The sequence below is a fragment of the Saccopteryx leptura genome, chromosome 4, assembly GCF_036850995.1.
Source record: "Saccopteryx leptura isolate mSacLep1 chromosome 4, mSacLep1_pri_phased_curated, whole genome shotgun sequence".
Taxonomy (NCBI): Eukaryota; Metazoa; Chordata; class Mammalia; order Chiroptera; family Emballonuridae; genus Saccopteryx; species Saccopteryx leptura.
The window spans coordinates 93,448,030-93,466,845 of NC_089506.1; the positions used below are offsets into that span (position 1 = coordinate 93,448,030).

General features: G+C 32.2%; 1 protein-coding gene across 4 annotated transcripts in view; it reads right to left on the minus strand.

The window, feature by feature from the left end:
• The window catches only part of PCDH17 (protocadherin 17), a 94,479-nt gene that overhangs the window by 51,394 nt on the left and 24,269 nt on the right, over positions 1 to 18,816 (minus strand). For 3 of the 4 annotated variants that reach the window (XM_066380805.1, XM_066380807.1, XM_066380809.1), the window contains exons 2-3: positions 6,962 to 7,020; positions 6,656 to 6,828 (exon numbers count right to left, since the gene is read on the minus strand). In XM_066380805.1, the coding sequence (XP_066236902.1) occupies positions 6,656 to 6,828; positions 6,962 to 7,020 (232 nt within the window). The remainder of the gene's footprint in view (positions 1 to 6,655; positions 6,829 to 6,961; positions 7,021 to 18,816) is intronic. The other variant, XM_066380806.1, reaches the window with a different exon arrangement.

Consider the following 18,816-nt stretch of genomic DNA (forward strand, 5'->3'; position numbering starts at 1 on the left):
CTCATACCCACCAACCCTGGTCTCAACATCACTATTCACCTGCACCTAACAGCAACTCACCATACTCTGCTTTTGCTGCATCTCTGTGTCTCAGACTGCTCTGTCATTCTTTCTCCCCCAACTGCACTCTGCCAAGTAGCTAAATATGTTTTAAGAGGTCAGATCTAATGGCTGCTTCTGCAGAAATTTTCTTTAATTCTCCCAAATCTGGTCTGGCTGTTCATTCTCAAAACACCATTAATACTGAGGCAAGGTATATTTCCCGCTGCACCAACCTCATAGCTTATATGTTAAATCCTTTTAACATAGCATGAGCTCCTTGAGGACCCAGTCTGTGCCTTAGTTTCTCTTTTTTATCCATGACACAGCTGTTCCTTAAAAGAAAAACTAAGTGAATGAATGAATGAAGGAAGGAGTGAATGAATGAATGAAAAACTCTCCCAGAACAACCTTTCTTTTAACCACCTTGCACTTAAGAAATTATCAGGGACCCACAAGTAGGAGAATTGTGCATATTGTGCCCAGGTTGAAGAAATATATATATATAGCCTTGTGCTTGATGATAAATAACACAATCATGTCAATGTCTGATCCTGAAATGAAATGTTCTAGTGACCTATTGGCGCTTTTATTCTCTCTGTATAAAGTATGTGAAAATATAAAATATTCATTTAAAATATGAGAAAAAATGAAGAGTCAAACTCTTAAGCACTGCTACAGACATCTTCTGATTAATAAGAAAATGAAATGTGATGACGATCTGAAGTACCTGTACTACCTCTACCACAAACTTGAATACTCGATGACAATCATTTAATCTGCCAGTTTTTGTTACCTACAAGATAGGGGAGTTATACTTCAAGAAGTCTTCTAACCCTAATGTTTTGCACTATGGCTTTCAAAAAAAAAAAAAAAACCCCAGAGAAACTGCAATATTAGAATATGCTATTAAAGTAAAATATAGGCCCTGGCCGGTTGGCTCAGTGGTAGAGCGTCAGCCTGGCGTGCAGAAGTCCCAGGTTCGATTCCTGGCCAGGGCACACAGGAGAGGCACCCATCTGCCTTTCCACCCCTCCCCCTCTCCTTCCTCTCTGTCTCTCTCTTCCCCTCCCGCAGCCGAGGCTCCATTGGAGCAAAAATGGCCTGGGCGCTGGGGATGGCTCCTTGGCCTCTGCCCCAGGCGCTAGAGTGGCTCTGGTCGCAACAGAGAAATGCCCCGGATGGGCAGAGCATCGCCCCCTGGTAGGTGTGCCAGGTGGATCCCGGTCGGGCGTATGCGGGAGTCTGTCTGACTGCCTCCCGTTTCCAGCTTCAGAAAAATACAAAAAATAAATAAATAAAGTAAAATATGGGAAAATTTCTGGAAGAAACATAATTTTCTTTAAATTCTTACTTAACAGATGAACTAATACCCACTCTAGTTTTTCATAGTTTACAGACATATTCCTAGTTTCATAGAAACATACATAATATTAGTATAGTAACATTTAATTTATAAAATCATATAAATGTATAGTCATTATAAAAAAAACACACACACACAAAAAGCAGAATGGTCTGACTGAGAGATAACAAGAATGCTAAGCCTGGGGAAGTGCCCTTGCCCCCAAGATGGAGGCAATATGAGTGTCAGAAGTTGGGGAATACTGTCCTGACATTTCCTAATTGGAATGTTTTAGTGAAAGTTATTGCTGTGCTTACTAAAAGCAAGAGAATCTCAAAATCACATTGAGTCTATAGTAAATCATGCAACTCTTGTTAGGAAGGTTTTACAATGAACAACAAATGTTGGGTGATAAAAATCTCTATTTTCATGATACCAGCTGCTGGCTTCTAGGAGCAGATGTTTTCAGATGAGAAAAAGAGATATCATTGAAACTTTTGGAGTTAGGTGCACTATGGGACAGTTGCAATACTTGGTAAGCAAAAATAAACTGAAGCTGCTCACAGTGTGTGGACCATTTTATCCAGTAAAATGAAAAATCAGATAAATTCCGGAAGTCCTAAAAGACTGAACAGGAGGAAAGGAGACTAGTTATTAAGATACTCTTAGATAAAAGCAGCCTGAGAGAAACTTATAGGGCTTAAAAATAATACAAATTCTTGGTAAATAATACAATTTCTTAAGTGCTATGTATGTGAATCATAAAGCGTCATCAATGCCTTTAAAATTTTGTAAATAACTTCCTTCTGAAAAAAATATTCAACAGTTCCTTCCTGCCCCCATAAATGGTAGTACTTTTCCACTGCTTTCCTGAGATATATTGACTATTAATAAATTTATAACAATACTTCTTGTAAAAATTCTCTTCAGAGGTTACCAGATGGCTGGCGAGAGGATGGACAGTCATGTCCTTCCTTTATGCTTTTGCTTATGGAGGTGGATTTGCTCGTTATTGGAAGGTGTGGGGAAAGATACTTCCTGATTGAGAGGGTCAGACTGCAATAACCACAGGAAAGAACAGAAAAGGGAGCAAAAGCTTAAGAATATAACAGAAATATCCTAATACTTTTCTATTCAAGGTCAGTTCTGGGGGAGATTGCAAAGTAGGCCAAGTTTAAATTCAGTGCCTTCATCTTCTGTACCAATAACTCTCTGCCCTCCACACCTCCAGTCCTGAATGTGTGGTTTTAACCTCACTGCAGTAGACAAGAAGAGCCTCAGGGAGACTCACAGGAGTGGGGCTCAGGACTTAGCCAAAGTCTGAAATCATATAACAAATACTCCAGTCATTTAAACTAACCTAATCTTCTTTTGACTATGGAGTGCTCAAGCAAAATTAAAGAATAAGTTAAAAAGAAAAAAAAATCCATTACCTTTAGTTTTTATAGCTTTCTATAGCTTTCTAGAATGTCCCCTGGATAGACAGAAGGCAAACCTTAAGAATGTAATTTAGTTTTAAAATTGAAATTCATTGGAGCAAACCTGGCTCATTTGGAATTTCTATTATTCTCAACTTTTTATTGATTTTATTTTTATTAGATTTTAATTAAAGATTCCATTGTGAAATGTATTGAACTCAGACTGTAATTTAAGAAGTCAGATTTTCTAGCAGTAAAGAGAGAACAAGGGAGGCATAAAATTAAGTAGAAAAAAAAGGAAATTATATGACAAATAAAATAAGAAATAAGAAGAATTCGAATACAGCAACACCCGAGTATCAATAAAGAAGGAACTGAGAGCTGGCCACCCAACACAGGAGTTAGATTCAGGAGGCTGGTTCCTTCACTGCAATGCCTGGTGTGAGCTGTCAGCAGTCATAATGTATAGTGATATTCCACTAACTTCAGGCTTCAGAAACTTAGTTTCATTCAATTATAAAGACATCAAGAAAACTCATTAGCCTTGGAAAATTGAGACCTATCACTCGGTATTTATAAGGAGCTCAAAGAAATCACCAGTCAGTATTTATGAAAACTGTACATTTATTATTTGGGAATTAATAGAAACTACTGAATTTTAAGAAAAGCTTATTAATTCTTTTTTTAAAAAAGCAGTAATTGCTAGCAATCAATATAACTTATATGCTTTTAGTATAGCATGTAAGGATAGGACTTTAAAAATGCAGTATTTTCTTAAAGAATTATAAGATTAAATACTATTCTGAGGCATAAGAACTAAATTAACTTAAAAGTTTTTTGAGTTTTATGCTCATAAAACTCTGTGTGACTCTTCTTTCAAGAAATAGCACTATATGAATTTTTCTAGTACTTGATATAAATCTGTTTTTCTTATTATAAAATATAAATTCAGCAAAATAAGATCAAATATATTTTGGTCCATTTTATGTGTCATTTCCTGATAAACAAAACTTATTAAATAATTTGCTTTTGTAACTAATTTTCTACTATAGTACCATAAAAATTATAGAATATTTGGATTATTTTATCAATCTGTCTACCTACCTATCTATAATACTTGATGAAGGAAGTATAGAGAAAATCTAATTAAAAAAATGATGGCACAAGAATACAATTAAATAAAAAGAAAATATGTATATTCTTTGAGAATTATTTTTTCTTATCAAATGACGAGGAACTAAAATAACCTTTTTCTTTTGATGGGTTTATTACATAAAATCCGTCAAGTTATCTTCAGCTGTAGTGCAATATATCACACCATCAATTAACTACTAAACTCTTTCAAATATATTTCCTAAAATAATCGGCAACATATACTTGTGCTGTATATTGGAGATGATTAAACTGTTGGTAGCAAAAATAAATATCAGGAACAGAACATATGGGAATAAACTAACGGCACAAAAGAGGAGGAAAAAAAGTAATATTTGAGCTAATAAAATAAAAGCTCAAAAAGTCTTAGTCATAGTCAAAGGAAAGCCATTGTTAACATGAAAAGATCTACCTAAGCTCTGAAGATTGGCCCGGGCTGGCTGGCTCAGTAGTCGAGTGTCAGCCTGGTGAATGGAAGTCCCAGGTTTGATTCCCAGTGAGGGCGCACAGGAGAAGCAACCCTTTGTTTCTCCTCCTTTCCCCAATCACTCTTCTCTCTTTCTTTCTCTCCTCTCCTTCCACAGCCATGGCACAAGACACTGTGAATGGCTCCATGGCCTCACCTCAGGTGCTGAAATAGCTTGCTTGCTGAGCAACAGAGTAGGTGCCCCAGCTGAGCAGAACATTGCTCTGTAAGGGGCTTTCTGGGTGAATCACAATTGGGGTGCATGCAGGAGTCTATGTCCCCTCTTCTCACTTGGAAAAAAATATATATTTTCAAACATAAATGAAACACTTTTCTTTTTTTATAAGGGTCTTTCTGATGCCAATCAAATACACTGCTCAATTAGCTGGTAAAAAGAAATTAATGTGAGCAGCAATGTACCTCTTTTTTTTAGACTATAAAGGTTTCCCAAGAAGATATAACAATAAATGCAAACTTTTCACTTATTCTATGCAGCTTTATAAATAGTAGCCAAAAAATTATCTATTTAATTACTTTATTGTACACATAGGTGGGTTTATCTTATGTTGTTCATTCACATATGAAGATTCAACAACCCATTATTTAAAATGTGTCTAAAAGATTCCTAAAATCTCATAGTCACAAGACCACTTATGTCACTTTAAATAAACATCGAAATTTGCAGGAACTGTGAATATTAGGTAAGTATTTAAATAGCTTTAGTTAAAACTAATTTAAAAAAACACTGCATTGTTACACAGAAAATTGAGATGGTGAAAGATCAGAAAAAAGTTATCTATCTGGCACTTACTCCTTAGAAAAGAAGGCTTTGGAGAAGTCAACCTTAAAATAAATCCAGCATAACTATACTCAGTACAGAAATGTTAATATATATGTTTATTTAATTTTGTATTGAATATATGTTTGTACATATATTTGTATTAAAATTTAAATATGCTTAGAAAAGTTAGTAAGCATTATATCTGCTAAGGTATATGTGATAAGACAGTGAAAAAATGTGTCCTATGAATCATCAATTAATAAATGGCTTAGCAGTTATGTTCACATAGTATAAATTTAGTTTCTCACTAAATAAATGATAAATATTAAATATTTAAATACTGATTCTATTTTGGGAACTAATATATTAACTAATATAACCTTCATCTGTAATTCTGAAATCCAATCTATAAAACAATGCTTTTCATTCATTATAATTGGACATAAAAAAAAGCCAACTCAGAATCTCTCATTTTTAACATGAATGCAATGTAATTCTTTGTAAGTAAATCATTCAAAAATATTTCATTGTGATTAAAACAATGAAAACATCAGAATTAATTAAAAGGCATACCAAATGAATAAATGGAAGCTAGACTTGTAGAATATATGTAATATTTCTTTTTACCTCTGTCCAAGTAAACAAGTTCATACTTATTGGATATCCATGAAGACTTTGATATAAATCAAAACATGGAACTAAAATTCTTGCTTAGCTACTATTTGACTCTTTAAAAACTACTTAAAAACTAAAATTCACACTACCAATAAACTGACATATTAAGAGCTATACAATTCCATTTACGTTTCCATCTCACCTGAAAGTGTTGACTTTACAATTTTAATCTTAAGAATTGGTCTATTAAAATGTGCATACCTTGCCTGACCTGTGGTGGCGCAGTGGATAAAGTATTGAACTGGAAATGCTGAGGTTTCCGGTTCGAAACCCTGGGCTTGCCTGGTCGGGGCACATATGGGAGTTGATGCTTCCAGCTCCTCCCCCCTTCTCTCTCTCCTCTCTCTTCCTCTCTCTTCCTCTCTGTCTCTCTCTCTCCCTCTCTCTCTCCTCTCTAAAAATGAATATATAAAATAAAAAAAATTTTTTAAAAAATGTGCATACCTATCTAACTTATGCCATATTTTCCTTGTTAATGAAATGCAAAATAGGAAAAGTTAAGGAGGATTCATCAAGATAAGAACAAATCTAGTGTGGCTTTGATCAAGTTCTCATTTTAAGAAAATTATAAAGACTATTATTCATGGCCTTCCTTTTTCAGCTGTTACTGAGATACTTGAAAAATTGCTTTTGTCTGGGACAAATTTAGGCTTTGCTGTTTCTTTTGATACATTACCCATAGTCCATTCCACTGTCATAAACAGCAACACTAGTACTAATTGGTTTATAAATGATAGCTTAAGCTTTACACTTGATAAGCATTGGAAGGCTTCACTCACCTTGTTCAAGTGGTTGGCTTTTAGTTGAAGTAGTTTTCATCTTGAGTGCCTCCCTAACAGACATGTCACAGCAGGAGCCTTTGTTAGTGTCTTGGTCACTGTCAGCCTGATCACTGTCCCCGTGCCCACTGTCTCTCAGGCTGGCTCTTTCTGGGTCCTTAAACGTGGAGCTACTGAAATACATATAAAGAAAAAGAAGAGAAAGTGTTGTCTCTATGAGTTTGAACCTGAAGTGTAGTCTCTTGCAAAGCAATTTTGACACGAATGCAAATGGGGAAGCTGAGAAAGTTATTTAATAGGCCTTACCTTTGAACAAACTGCTGCCTGCTGCCCATGTAATTGGGCTCTGCGGGAAAATTGTCTGTCTGTGAAAGAGAAGGAAAAAAATACGTATAGTTGTACACTGGACAAATCTCCTGCAGAGCAACAAGATTTCCTAGTGGAAAAATGATTAATAATTCAGAAATTCCCTTATTATTCAGATTTGTACATTTTAATTAAATTGGAAATTGCTGACATGTAATTATGTACTCAGAACAATTAAATGATTCCGGTCCACAAATTACCTGTTAAAGTAAACAATGAGCCTGTCATAACTGGCATTCTCTGTTAGCACCAGGATGGATAACACTGTGTTGTTTCATTATTTAGATATTAAGATGGAAGTTTATGGGATGAGTAAAAAAAAAAAAATGACCTAATTTCTCCATATTAAAAGTGTGAATTATTTAATAATACCCATTTTTAACATAATTATGTAATGTATTGAGATTCTATGCCTTCCCTGATGTAATATCATTTTGAAGTCATCCACTCTTCAATTAAGTATATGGGCCCTTTTCTTCAAATTACCAGAGGGGAAGGATGGTGTGGGAAGTACTTGAGCATATAAGGGGGACAAAGGTAATGTAAGGAAACTTGACTTTGGATAATGAACACACAATACAGTATACAGATGATGTTACACAATTGTACACCTGAAACAAATATAATTTTAATAACCAATGTCATCCCAAAAAATTCAATAAAATATAAATATTTAAGCATGGACACTTATAATTCATTCTCATCTACATGCCTACTACAAAAATTGTACTTAACCAACACCGTGAAAAGAAGTGTTACTTCCTGGTTATGAAAAACAAAGTAAAAAAAAAAAAGAAATAAAATGTTACTTAAAACATTGAGAGTGAAGACATTGAGAAACCAGGCTTGTTTTCATGGTGGCTTTTACTGCTTCCAAATTGACGTGGAGATCTGCCAAAAAGAACTGAATTCTCCTTGTATCGTGGAACAGAGTCTTTTGGGAGACAGAGACTAAATCTTTCATAGATCTCCCTATACTGTACATTCATGCACATTACTTCTTCTTGCAGCTGACTCCAGGACAAAGGTTCTCCTGTTCGCTGCATCAATTCCTATCACACCATTATTCTCTGAAGCAGCTATGGGTTCGTACAAGATCATCCAGCATGCAAGTATCAGTAGCACAAGAGCATGCAAGTCATGAAGCAGAGGGCCCAAGGTAAGGCTTACTGTGGTGCAATATGTGTTTTCCTTATAAATAAGGCTAATTTAAGCTAACAGTACTCTTTTTTTCTTCCCATGTAATAATTTGAATTATTTGACTTTACCGACTATTACTGGAAAAAAATAAACATGCTAAGAGTAACAGCTTAAAGCATTAAGTTTCAATGTCAGTTAGAAATTTGGGGACAGAAAAAAAACACTCAAAAATATCTTAATTTATAATCTTCTGGTATTGTTGTTCAAATGAATTTTATCAAAATAAATATAAAGAGGAGGATAAACAAAGTAGATTCATTTCTTACTCCTAATCTGCCTTTACTAGTAGTGGGCAGCAATTTCCATTAACATGGCTTACTTTTTTCTAGATTCTGTGAAGCACCATATTTTTCTTTTTTCAAAATGACAAACTATCAATTTTTCAGTATAACTTAAAGATCTAATAAAATTAATAGTGGAAACTAACACCAGGAGCAAAAATGTTTGCAATGTGTTCTTCCATTTTTAAACCTATAATTACTTAGAAATTTCACACTTTAATAAAATCTAGCTCATCTTTTCAATTGGTCAGAAATATGTATCCAATGCAATATTGTCATCAGTTAAAAGCTAAGGAAGAGTATTTTAAAATTTTCATTAAAAAAATATCTTGGGTATGAAGGAGATAATAAAATGTAGCCTGAAAATGGAAACTCAGTTAGAAAATATCAGTGCCATTATAAGTGATCCCTTGGTTTTAATGGCTTTAATTAGCTAAAGGCTCATAAGAAGTGAATCCCTACTCAGTTTGACAAGAGACACACTGGGAAAACTTTCCTTTCTCTGTTCTAACCAGGACAGTATAAAAATGTTTGCAAATTATTAAATATTAAGAAGTTTTAATAAAATAAGAACCTTAAACTGAAAAATAAAATACATTTTTCTCATTGAGTGAAAAGCTGTTTTTAAATATGTGTATGTGCAAAATCATGTATGTGTATGTATGTTTTTATATATGTAGCAGTGTCTGATGAATCTTGGGAGATAGTAATGCTAGCAAATAACTGTTTGACCAAAAAAAAAAGTTAGAAAAAAAGAAATTTGAAGGGAAAGAAGGAGAAATAAAATAACAGCAATGAGAAATGCGAGAAACAATAGAAAAAGAGAAAAAACCCAAAATATATATAAAGGAGGAAGAATGAGAAACCAAGTTAAAAATGCAAAAAAGAGGAAGATATTGGTTTATTACTTTAGAATTTCACAAAGAACAAGTATAAAAATTTAACAATTTGCAACTTAATACACATTATCAGAAGTTTACTACTAATGTCTGCATTCATCCATTAAAAAAGACAGGAATGGGAGAAATTGTGTGGTGTGTTTGTAATTATCATAATGAAATAGCCATTTGGCTTTAACAAATATATAATAATTAACTATTTTTAAAAACCACACTGGCTTCATTATCTGGGCTCCAAGGGTAACAGAAAACTCATTTAAAATAACCTGACTATAAAATTACAGTATTTGCATAAAAAATGAAAAACAGAGAAAAATAGCCATATGTACCACAACATTTTAATTTAGAAATAAAAAGGCTTTCAGATATTTTCTAACATGGTACTCTAAATATTGAGTTCTACCTAGTACATTGATAAACTAGCTTTTTTATATAAGAAGGCTGTAAAATTGAGGTCACACACCTTCAGTTTTTTAAGTCTCAGCAGAGTAATTAAATGTGAATATTTATAAATCCTGAAAACATTATCTTCTTCCACACAATCACTAAACTGTTTTCCCTTAAACTTAACTTGAACACAGTTTTAACAATTATTTTTAAAACATTATTTAACATAAAAGTGTGTATCCTGAATTAGTAGGTAATTGCAGAAAAATTCTAAAGTAGAAACTTTAAATATTTTTAAATCTATTTTAAAAGAAGGAATAAAATAACCAGGTTTTGGTTTTTTTTGTAACTGATCATTTGCTCATAATATAAAAGACCTGAACTTACTTATAAAACTAAGTGTGCCATTCTATTTTAATTTTTTAGTGTCTTATTATTTTCTATAATAAAGATAATAAAAATGTAAATATTCTTTGCTTTTTTTGTACAAAAAAGACAAAGAAATACAAACACAAAGTGGATATGAATGTTTTTTATTTGCCTTTATGCTTTTTTCTACTAGTACTCAGCATTGTTGTAAATTTATAAATTATATTCAAAATCAGAAATTTTATCAGCGGTAGTTAATATTAAATATGTCATTCTCTTAGAACTATGAAAAACACACCATGATTTTAAAATAATTATCTCTGAGAAAGTGGAAAGGGAGAACCTACTAAAACTGAACCAAGTTGCCTAAAACTGAGAAAGCTCTTTATTTGTAAAAGCAGAGTAATCTGATATAGCCACTCCCGTGTGCCTCAAGTTGAACTGAAAATGGATAGTAAAAAGAATATAAATAGTGTTTTTTAAAATATTAAAATAGTAAAAATTAAAATTTAGAAAATATATCAAGCATTTGACAAATTCAACATTTATTAATAATAAAATTCTCAACAAATAAGAATAAAAGAAAATTTCAATTTTATAAAGGGCATCTAATAAAAGGTATAACTCATATAATACTGGTGAAAGACAAAAAAATTCACCACTTCTATTAATCATTCTACTGAAAATCCTAATATGTTCAATAAGGCAAGAAAAATAAAGCACACATAAATTAGAAAAGAAAAAAATTACAAAGAATGTTATTGTATTCACAGAAAATATTGTGTAGATAGAAAATAGGTAAGAATCAAAACTTCTTAGATCTAATAACTAAATTAGGCAATGTTGCCACATTCAAGATCTCACAAAAAAATCAATTATATTTCTATATTCTAGCAATAAACATTTAGAGATTAATATTTCAAAAGTAATACATTTATAATAGCTCCCTAAAAATTAAATACTTATCAAATAACAAGTATATAAGTATATCTTTACTTATTTAAAAACAAGTATAGATTTTGTATTATAAACATTACAAAAACTGATTGAATAAATCAAAAAAGCTTATAAAAATGGAGAGATAAGTTAATCATTGAAAGACATTACATGATAAAGATATCAATGCTTCTTAAATAATCTATACATGTAAAGAAATTCTATTCAAATTCCCAGAATGATTTTCTGTATATATATAGACAAAAGTGCTCTAAATGTATATGGAAAGCAAAGGAATAAACTGTATAGCCAAAATAATTTTTAAAAAGAAAACTAAAGTTGGAGTTACACTACCTTACTTTAAGCATTACTATGGAGCAACACTATCAAGACCAAGTAGTATCATTGATGGAAAAGGCACATAGATCAATGGAACAGTAGAGACTGTCCAGAAAAAATCCCCACAGATATGCTCGATTGATTTCTGACAGTCTCAAAAAGCAATTTAATAGATAATTCAAAAGAAACAATCCTGAACCTATTCCTCATACTTTACTAAAAAAATGCATGGACAAAAAAATAATTCTCAAAATAGATCACAAATCTGAGTGTGAAATATAAAATTATAAAACTTTAGATGAAAACCTAGCAGAAAATCTTTGAGACCTGAATTTAGGCAGAGTTCTTAGACATGATACCAAACACATGAGCTAAAAGAAAAAAGACCCAATTAACCCAACAATTTAGTATTTACTTTAAAGAAGTAAAAACTATGCTCACACAAAAATTTGCATATGAATATTTATAGAAACTTCTTTTTCCAAAACTGGAATCAGCCTAGACATCTTCTAACAGGTGAAAAGATAACAAGTGGTACATACATACAATGGATAACTAATGATAAAAATGGAGGTATCGATGAATCAATGGAGATAAATTTCAAAAGCATTATATTAAGTGAAAAAAAGTCAGTCTTAAAAAAATTGCACACTGTATGATTCTACTTATAAGACTTTTCAAAAAGAAAAAAAAACTATTATGAACAAGAACAGATTAGTGATTGCAAGGAGTTCAAGTTGAGTACAAAGATATAGCATGAGGATGCATTTTAGGGTGTTAGAACTATTTAGTAATCTGTGATGGTGGTTTCATGATGCCATACATTAATAAAAATACATAGAACTCAACACTCAATGAAATGATCATTTTACTGAATGTTAATAAGTGGTATTTTCAAAAATATATCCATCTCATATATGCTGAGGATCTATCTGTTTCATAGGGAATTATAAAACTAGGTTATTTTAATAAATATTCTCTATAAAATGTTTGTGAAGTTTTCTTTTAAAATTATATTGAATCAACTCTTAAAACCCATGTAGAAATCCCATTTTCATTTGGACAAACTACAAATGGATTCCAGATATAAAGATCTCTTTAGCCACACTAGCAAACCCAAGTAACAGCTCTATAAGACAGGAACCTTAAATATGAATTATTTAGCTCAGTTTTCATTTCCTTCAAGGATGTTTTTCTTGTGTGCAGTTCCCATTTACCCAGCCATAAAGCAAATACCTTAAAGATTTCAGTCTTCATTCACTGCAAAGAAATAGCTTTTCCTTTCAGTGCAAGAAACAAATGTGGTTATATCGTGGAAAAACTAGGAACCATCCTGAGAAATGGCGAGTTTTAACTTTAGAAATACCTTTTAAAGTTTATTCTGCATTTGAAAGTAAGTGAATAGCAAATCTTTGTAAAGCCTCTAAAGACAATGAAATGATTAGCATCTCAGATGCACCAAGGTGTATGCAAAATATTATCAAAATGATTTTACAACTTTGGGGTAAAATTAGGATAATACTATCTAAAAATGTGTGGATTGATGTTTAATATGAAATAATTAGAAAAATTTCTTAGTCATATTATAGAAATCCTGTTTTATGTTTTAATTTTCTTAAAGAACTATATGCACACAGTAATAATTGCAAAAGCATGATAACTGAATAAAAATCTGGTGTTTTAAAACAATACTTGGATTTCTCAAAAATGAGAAGTCTGGGATGAGAAAAATAAAGCTTTCTTATTCTGAATATAGTTCTGAATGAATTTCTATGAAAAAATGTCAGAATGCTAGTCTCCAAATGTTTCCTGCAAAAGGAAGAGAGAATAGGTAAGCATAGAAAACTGGATTCTATGGTTAATTTTCATCATCATAAATACAATTTAAGTAAATGTTAGGATTCAAAATTGAATCAGTTCAATCCCTATGTGATAAATATATACAGTATCTTGGTGCTATTTAGCCAGTATTATCTTATATTTCCCTTTATGGAGTCATGGGACAATCAGGAAATTTCGTGTGGAGAGAAGAATTTTGGCATTGACAAAATCATTGGTGTGAAAACCTAGGAGGCAATGTTTATAAACTGCTGGCATTCTTGATATTTTGTTGTTGTTTTTTTTCTTTTGCCTTTCTATGTCTGTTTCTTCAATTAGGAAGATACCTTTTGAGCAGGTGGCCCAATGGATATACTCATTCCATAACATATATTTATCTCAGATCAGAAGCAATATTTTAAAATCCAGCTTTGAACAATGTAAAATTCACAGTATCTAAGATACAATCAGGAATTGCAAAGCATACAATTAACCAGGAATGTATAACCCCCACCTAGGAGAAAATCCATCAATAAAAGTAGACCCAGGAATGAAATGGATGATGGAAATAACCAATAAGGATTTTAAAGATCTATTAGAAATGTTAAAAAAATATGAGCAAGAATGTAAAAGTATGCTCCCGAGAATAAATGTCTCTTTAAATTTTAAGCCTAAAGTACCTCCGTTGTGTCATCTTAAAATCTCAAGAGTGTAAGAGAGAAGTAGAAGACAAAAAATACCCAAATGAAACTTCCAAAAAGAAAAACTACAATATTTGAAATTAAAAAAACAACTCACAATTAATAAGATTGATAATAGATTAGACACTGATGCGGGAAAGAGGCAACATTTGGCATCAAGTTTTAGAAACATCTGATATACTTAATTCAAAAACTAAGAACTGCATGATTCCATACATAGGTGGGACATAAAAACGAGACTAAGAGACATGGACAAGAGTGTGGTGGTTGGGGGGGGGGGAGAGGGAGGAGGGGAGGGGCACAAAGAAAACCAGATAGAAGGTGAGAGAAGACAATTTGACTTTGGGTGATGGGTATGCAACATAATCAAATGTCAAAATAATCTAGAAATGTTTTCTCTGAACATATGCACCTTGATTTATTAATGTTAACTCGTTAAAATTAATTTTAAAAATCTAAAAAAAAAGAAACATCTGGAGGAACGGAATTTTGAAAATTCCTTTGAATTAGGGACACCCGAGTGATTGCAAATATTGATGCCATTGGGTGGAAAATGAAACAAAACAAGTTGAACTTTCCCCTTCATTTAAAGGTACTGTTTTTCACATTAATAACAAGCATTCTTTTTGTAGCGGACTAAACACAAGGGAATATTAAAAAGGTGCATAATTTACTGTAAGCCTTTTCATACCGACATTGCTTCTGCTAGCTTTGCCTTCAACACAATATATGGTGTGGTTCCTTCTACACTGCTGAAGTAGGCAACGGTATTTTAAGCCACCACTTATAAAGTTATCTGACAGCACCTATGGCTTTTTTGAATTTTAAAAGTGCCTAAGTTATGGCTATAACTGTATTTATCAGTGATTTTCAAAATAATATATTCCATACACATATAGTGTGCTCAACATTTGTCTTTTGTTACTGAAGGCACAATAAAACCACATCCAACAAAAGCTAGAGCTATTTTAAATTTAAAACAGGGAGCACAACAATGCCACATCTTCAAGAAATAATTTTAATTCCACTGTTCAATTAGGATGACTTACAATAGATTGGTTTTTTTCTTGTTCTTCTTATTGAAGATATTGGGGTGACATTGGTTAATAAAACTGTACAGGTTTAAGTACACAACTCTGTGCTACATCGTAAGCATACTGCATGTGCACTCACTACTCAAAGTCAGCTCTCATTCTGCTACCATTTATCCCCCCTTTCTCTCTTTCACCTTCCCCACCCCCGTTCTCCTCTGGCAATCACCATATGTTGTTCATGTCTGTTTTTCTCATTTAGATTAATCCCTTCATCTTTTTCACCTAATCTCCCAATCCTCCTTCTTTCTGACAGCTTGTTCTCTACATCAGTGAGTTTGTTAATTTTGTTCATGAGATTCCACATATAAGTAAAATAATATGGTATTTGTCTTTCTCTGCCTGGTTTATTTCACTTAGCATAATATTCTCTAGCTAGCTCCATCCAGGCTGTTTCAAAAGGGAAGATTTCCTTTTTTATGGCCAAGGAGTATTCCATTGTATAAATGTACCACAGCTTTTTTATCGACTCATCTGTTGATGGAAACTTGGGCTACTTCTATGTCTTGGCTATTATAAATCACATTGCAATGAACAGAAGGGTCAATATATTCTTTTGAATTAGTGTTTCGGGTTTCTTTGGATTTATTCCCAGAAGTGGAATCGCTTGGTCATAAATCCATTTTAAATTTTTGAGGAAACTCCATTCTGTTTTTCTTAATGGCTGCACCAATCTGCACTCCAAACAACAGTGCAGAGGGTTCCTTTTTCTCCATACCACTGCCAACACTTGTTTGGTGATTTCCTGATGTTAGTCAATTGACAGCCGTGAGGTGATATCTTAAGGTGATTTCAATTTGCATTCCCCTGATAATTGGCAAGTTGAGCCTCTTTTCCTATGTCTATTGGCCATCTGTATGATCTTGCTGCCTATTAAAATCTCTGGCTAATGTTAACTTTTTTATAAATGACACTGATAACTTTAATAATACTTTCGGTGCCAGAATTTGATTATACAATTTATGAATATTGAAAAAAATCATCTTTGACAAGAAGAAAATTGAGATAAAAGGTAAGATGAGTGCTATTTGTATTCTATAAAAACACAAAAAATAGAGAATACTGCACAATACTGATCCATCCCCATCTATTTCTGCTGAAACTTAGAGTGCAAAAGCCACCAGGGTGCCACTGAATGTTAGATGTGCTTTCTCATCGGCAATGACAAGGCATTATGCCAAGTTGATGTCTTCTGATAAATATCCAAACTTACTCCCTGCTTCTGAATTCTACCTCCCTGATTAATGTACTCTTTTCAATGAGGCCAGCCACTCCATCTCAAATGTGTCCAATAACCAGTCGTCTCTTTTTCTTCCAGTGGTGGTGGTGGTGGAAGAGGAGTTTTTTGCCATCTCTCAGCCAGATATTTCATCATAGGAGACTCTCCTCCTACTGTGCTCTTTTCTATCTCTATTAAGAATACTAAAGAATTTTTTCCATTGGAGGGAAAATCTAAAACTGGATTCTCTGCAATTGAACCTTCAAGACTAAAAACACAAAAATTATATGTAGCCAATGAAAATTTGTTACAGGTCTGAACTTCTAGAATTCTTGACATATGAAAAGAAAGAGAAAATAAAAGGGAACAAATTGGTGACACATGATTTTACTTATTATAACTGTGAATGCTGGGTCATCTGAGATACATTTTTAAAAATATTTAATTATATTTTAAAAACATGTTAATTAGGATAGAAAATTCTTACAAATTGAATATCTAAATTCAAGCCAGTTTTTACTCTAATTTATTGAGTTAGTTTACACATGCTCTGAAACTATAGTGCACTGAATCTAAATTATGTAAATAGTGTTATTGTGTTCATTCTGTGCTAGGCGATTTGGAGGATGCTGTCCTATATTGGGCTCTACAAAACAGTATTATTGATATTAAGTACTCATTTTTCTTATTTCCCTAGGAGACACAGTAGTGTTACTGTCTACATTTTTTAAAACAAATTACAGCTAATAGACTTTCATAGAGTTGCCCATTTTATGCCCGATTCACTGTAAAATAATCACTCTTGCCTGAGACTGCAAAATCAGTCAGTTACTGTACTGTCTGAGAAACACAGAGAAATAATCATCCATGCTCATATTTTCAGAACTAAGTTAATAAGAAATTAATGTAACTTGCCTTGAAACACTTTTAAAAATTATTGTCACATGCTAAGCAAAAACTATCTACTATTGCACTAATAACCACTCTTTGAGAGTCTGCACTTTCACCTTTTTATCATTTCATATTAAATGATTTAATATGCTAAACATTGTGTGTGTGTGTGTGTGCATGCGTGTGTATGTGTGTGTGTCTGTATTTCCTTTGGTCAATAACATAAAAAGGTACTAATGGCCATTTATTATAAAGTATTCTAATGCATGCAGTAGGCTTAACAGTATGATTACTTACCATCATTATAGGCAATATAAATTTTCAAAATAGGCACTTCTGAAGAACAACTTACCTCTCGAAGTGCAAAAGAAATTTAATGTATTACATTTAGTTAATCATTATGTAACTTATTCAAATAACAAACTTAAAAGGTGAAACAGACTTTATGTCTATTACTTATTTCATCAGTTTATTTTTTCACAATACACAGACTAGAAACTATGAAAGCAATGATTTGGTAAACATAATCATCAGTCTTGTTCCTCAAAATACTAAATTGTTAATCAGAAGATAAAGTCAATTATATGCATAATGAGTTACATTTTACAAATAAAAGAATAAAATGATCACTAAGATCAGTTTCTTGTCTGATTTTGCATCAGCCTTTCAACTGTTCACCTGTATAATGGATGCATTCCAATTCCTAATAGGAGAAAAAAAAATAGAAGGAATTTAAGGTGAAATCGAATGATATAACACCTTTCTAATTTTTCCCCCACTAACTCTTGATAAGCACAGAAATTTTTAACTCTTTATAATTATAAGCAACATTTTAGCCAACCAGCTAAACAATCAATATATTTTACAATAATTAGTAAATATTTTGGAAAAAATTTGTATAGGTTTCAAAGATAACTTACTAATCCTTTCCAAAAAAAATGTCAAAAACAAAAATTATGTAAAAAGTTAAATTTCCAAAATAATTTACCCATTGTATTTAAATTTCTGGTTTGAAAAGAAAAGAGTAATTTGAGAGTACAATTATGGAAATTTAAGAGATAATATGTAAGAGTTTAGAAGACCTGTCCTTAGAAATGACTAATACAAAAGAAAGAGTATTCTTAAATTTGAGGGGGAAAAAGTAATTACTCATCAAATCTATGAATATTAGATTACCAGAATATATATCATTTTCCCTCTGAAATATAAGAATAAGTATCACATTTAAAATGTATGATTCTATGATAATAGTCTATTTTAGGTTGGTGTTCATACCCGAAATTAAAACAAAGCTAAGTGTCTTTACTAACATTAGCATATTTTTAATGAAACATTAGCACAAAGTGAAAAGAAATATCTTTTTTCTCGTTATCACACTGTCACTTAATAGCTAATTCAAGCACCCCAGCTCTTTCTTTCTTGGAGAATTTAATTCTAAGAATTTTTCTCTTCTTATGAAAGAAGTAATCTTACCTAGACAATCACTTTAGGAAACAATAGGCCTGTATTCTTCGATCTCTAGTTTTGACATTGCAATCACTTTGCTTTTATTAGAAACTGTTTATAATCTACGTGGTACACTTTTTTTTTCTTTCCTTACAATAACACAAATGGAAAAATTAGAGATATTGTTAAGGTTTAGTAATTCTTTACAAAGTAGTTGG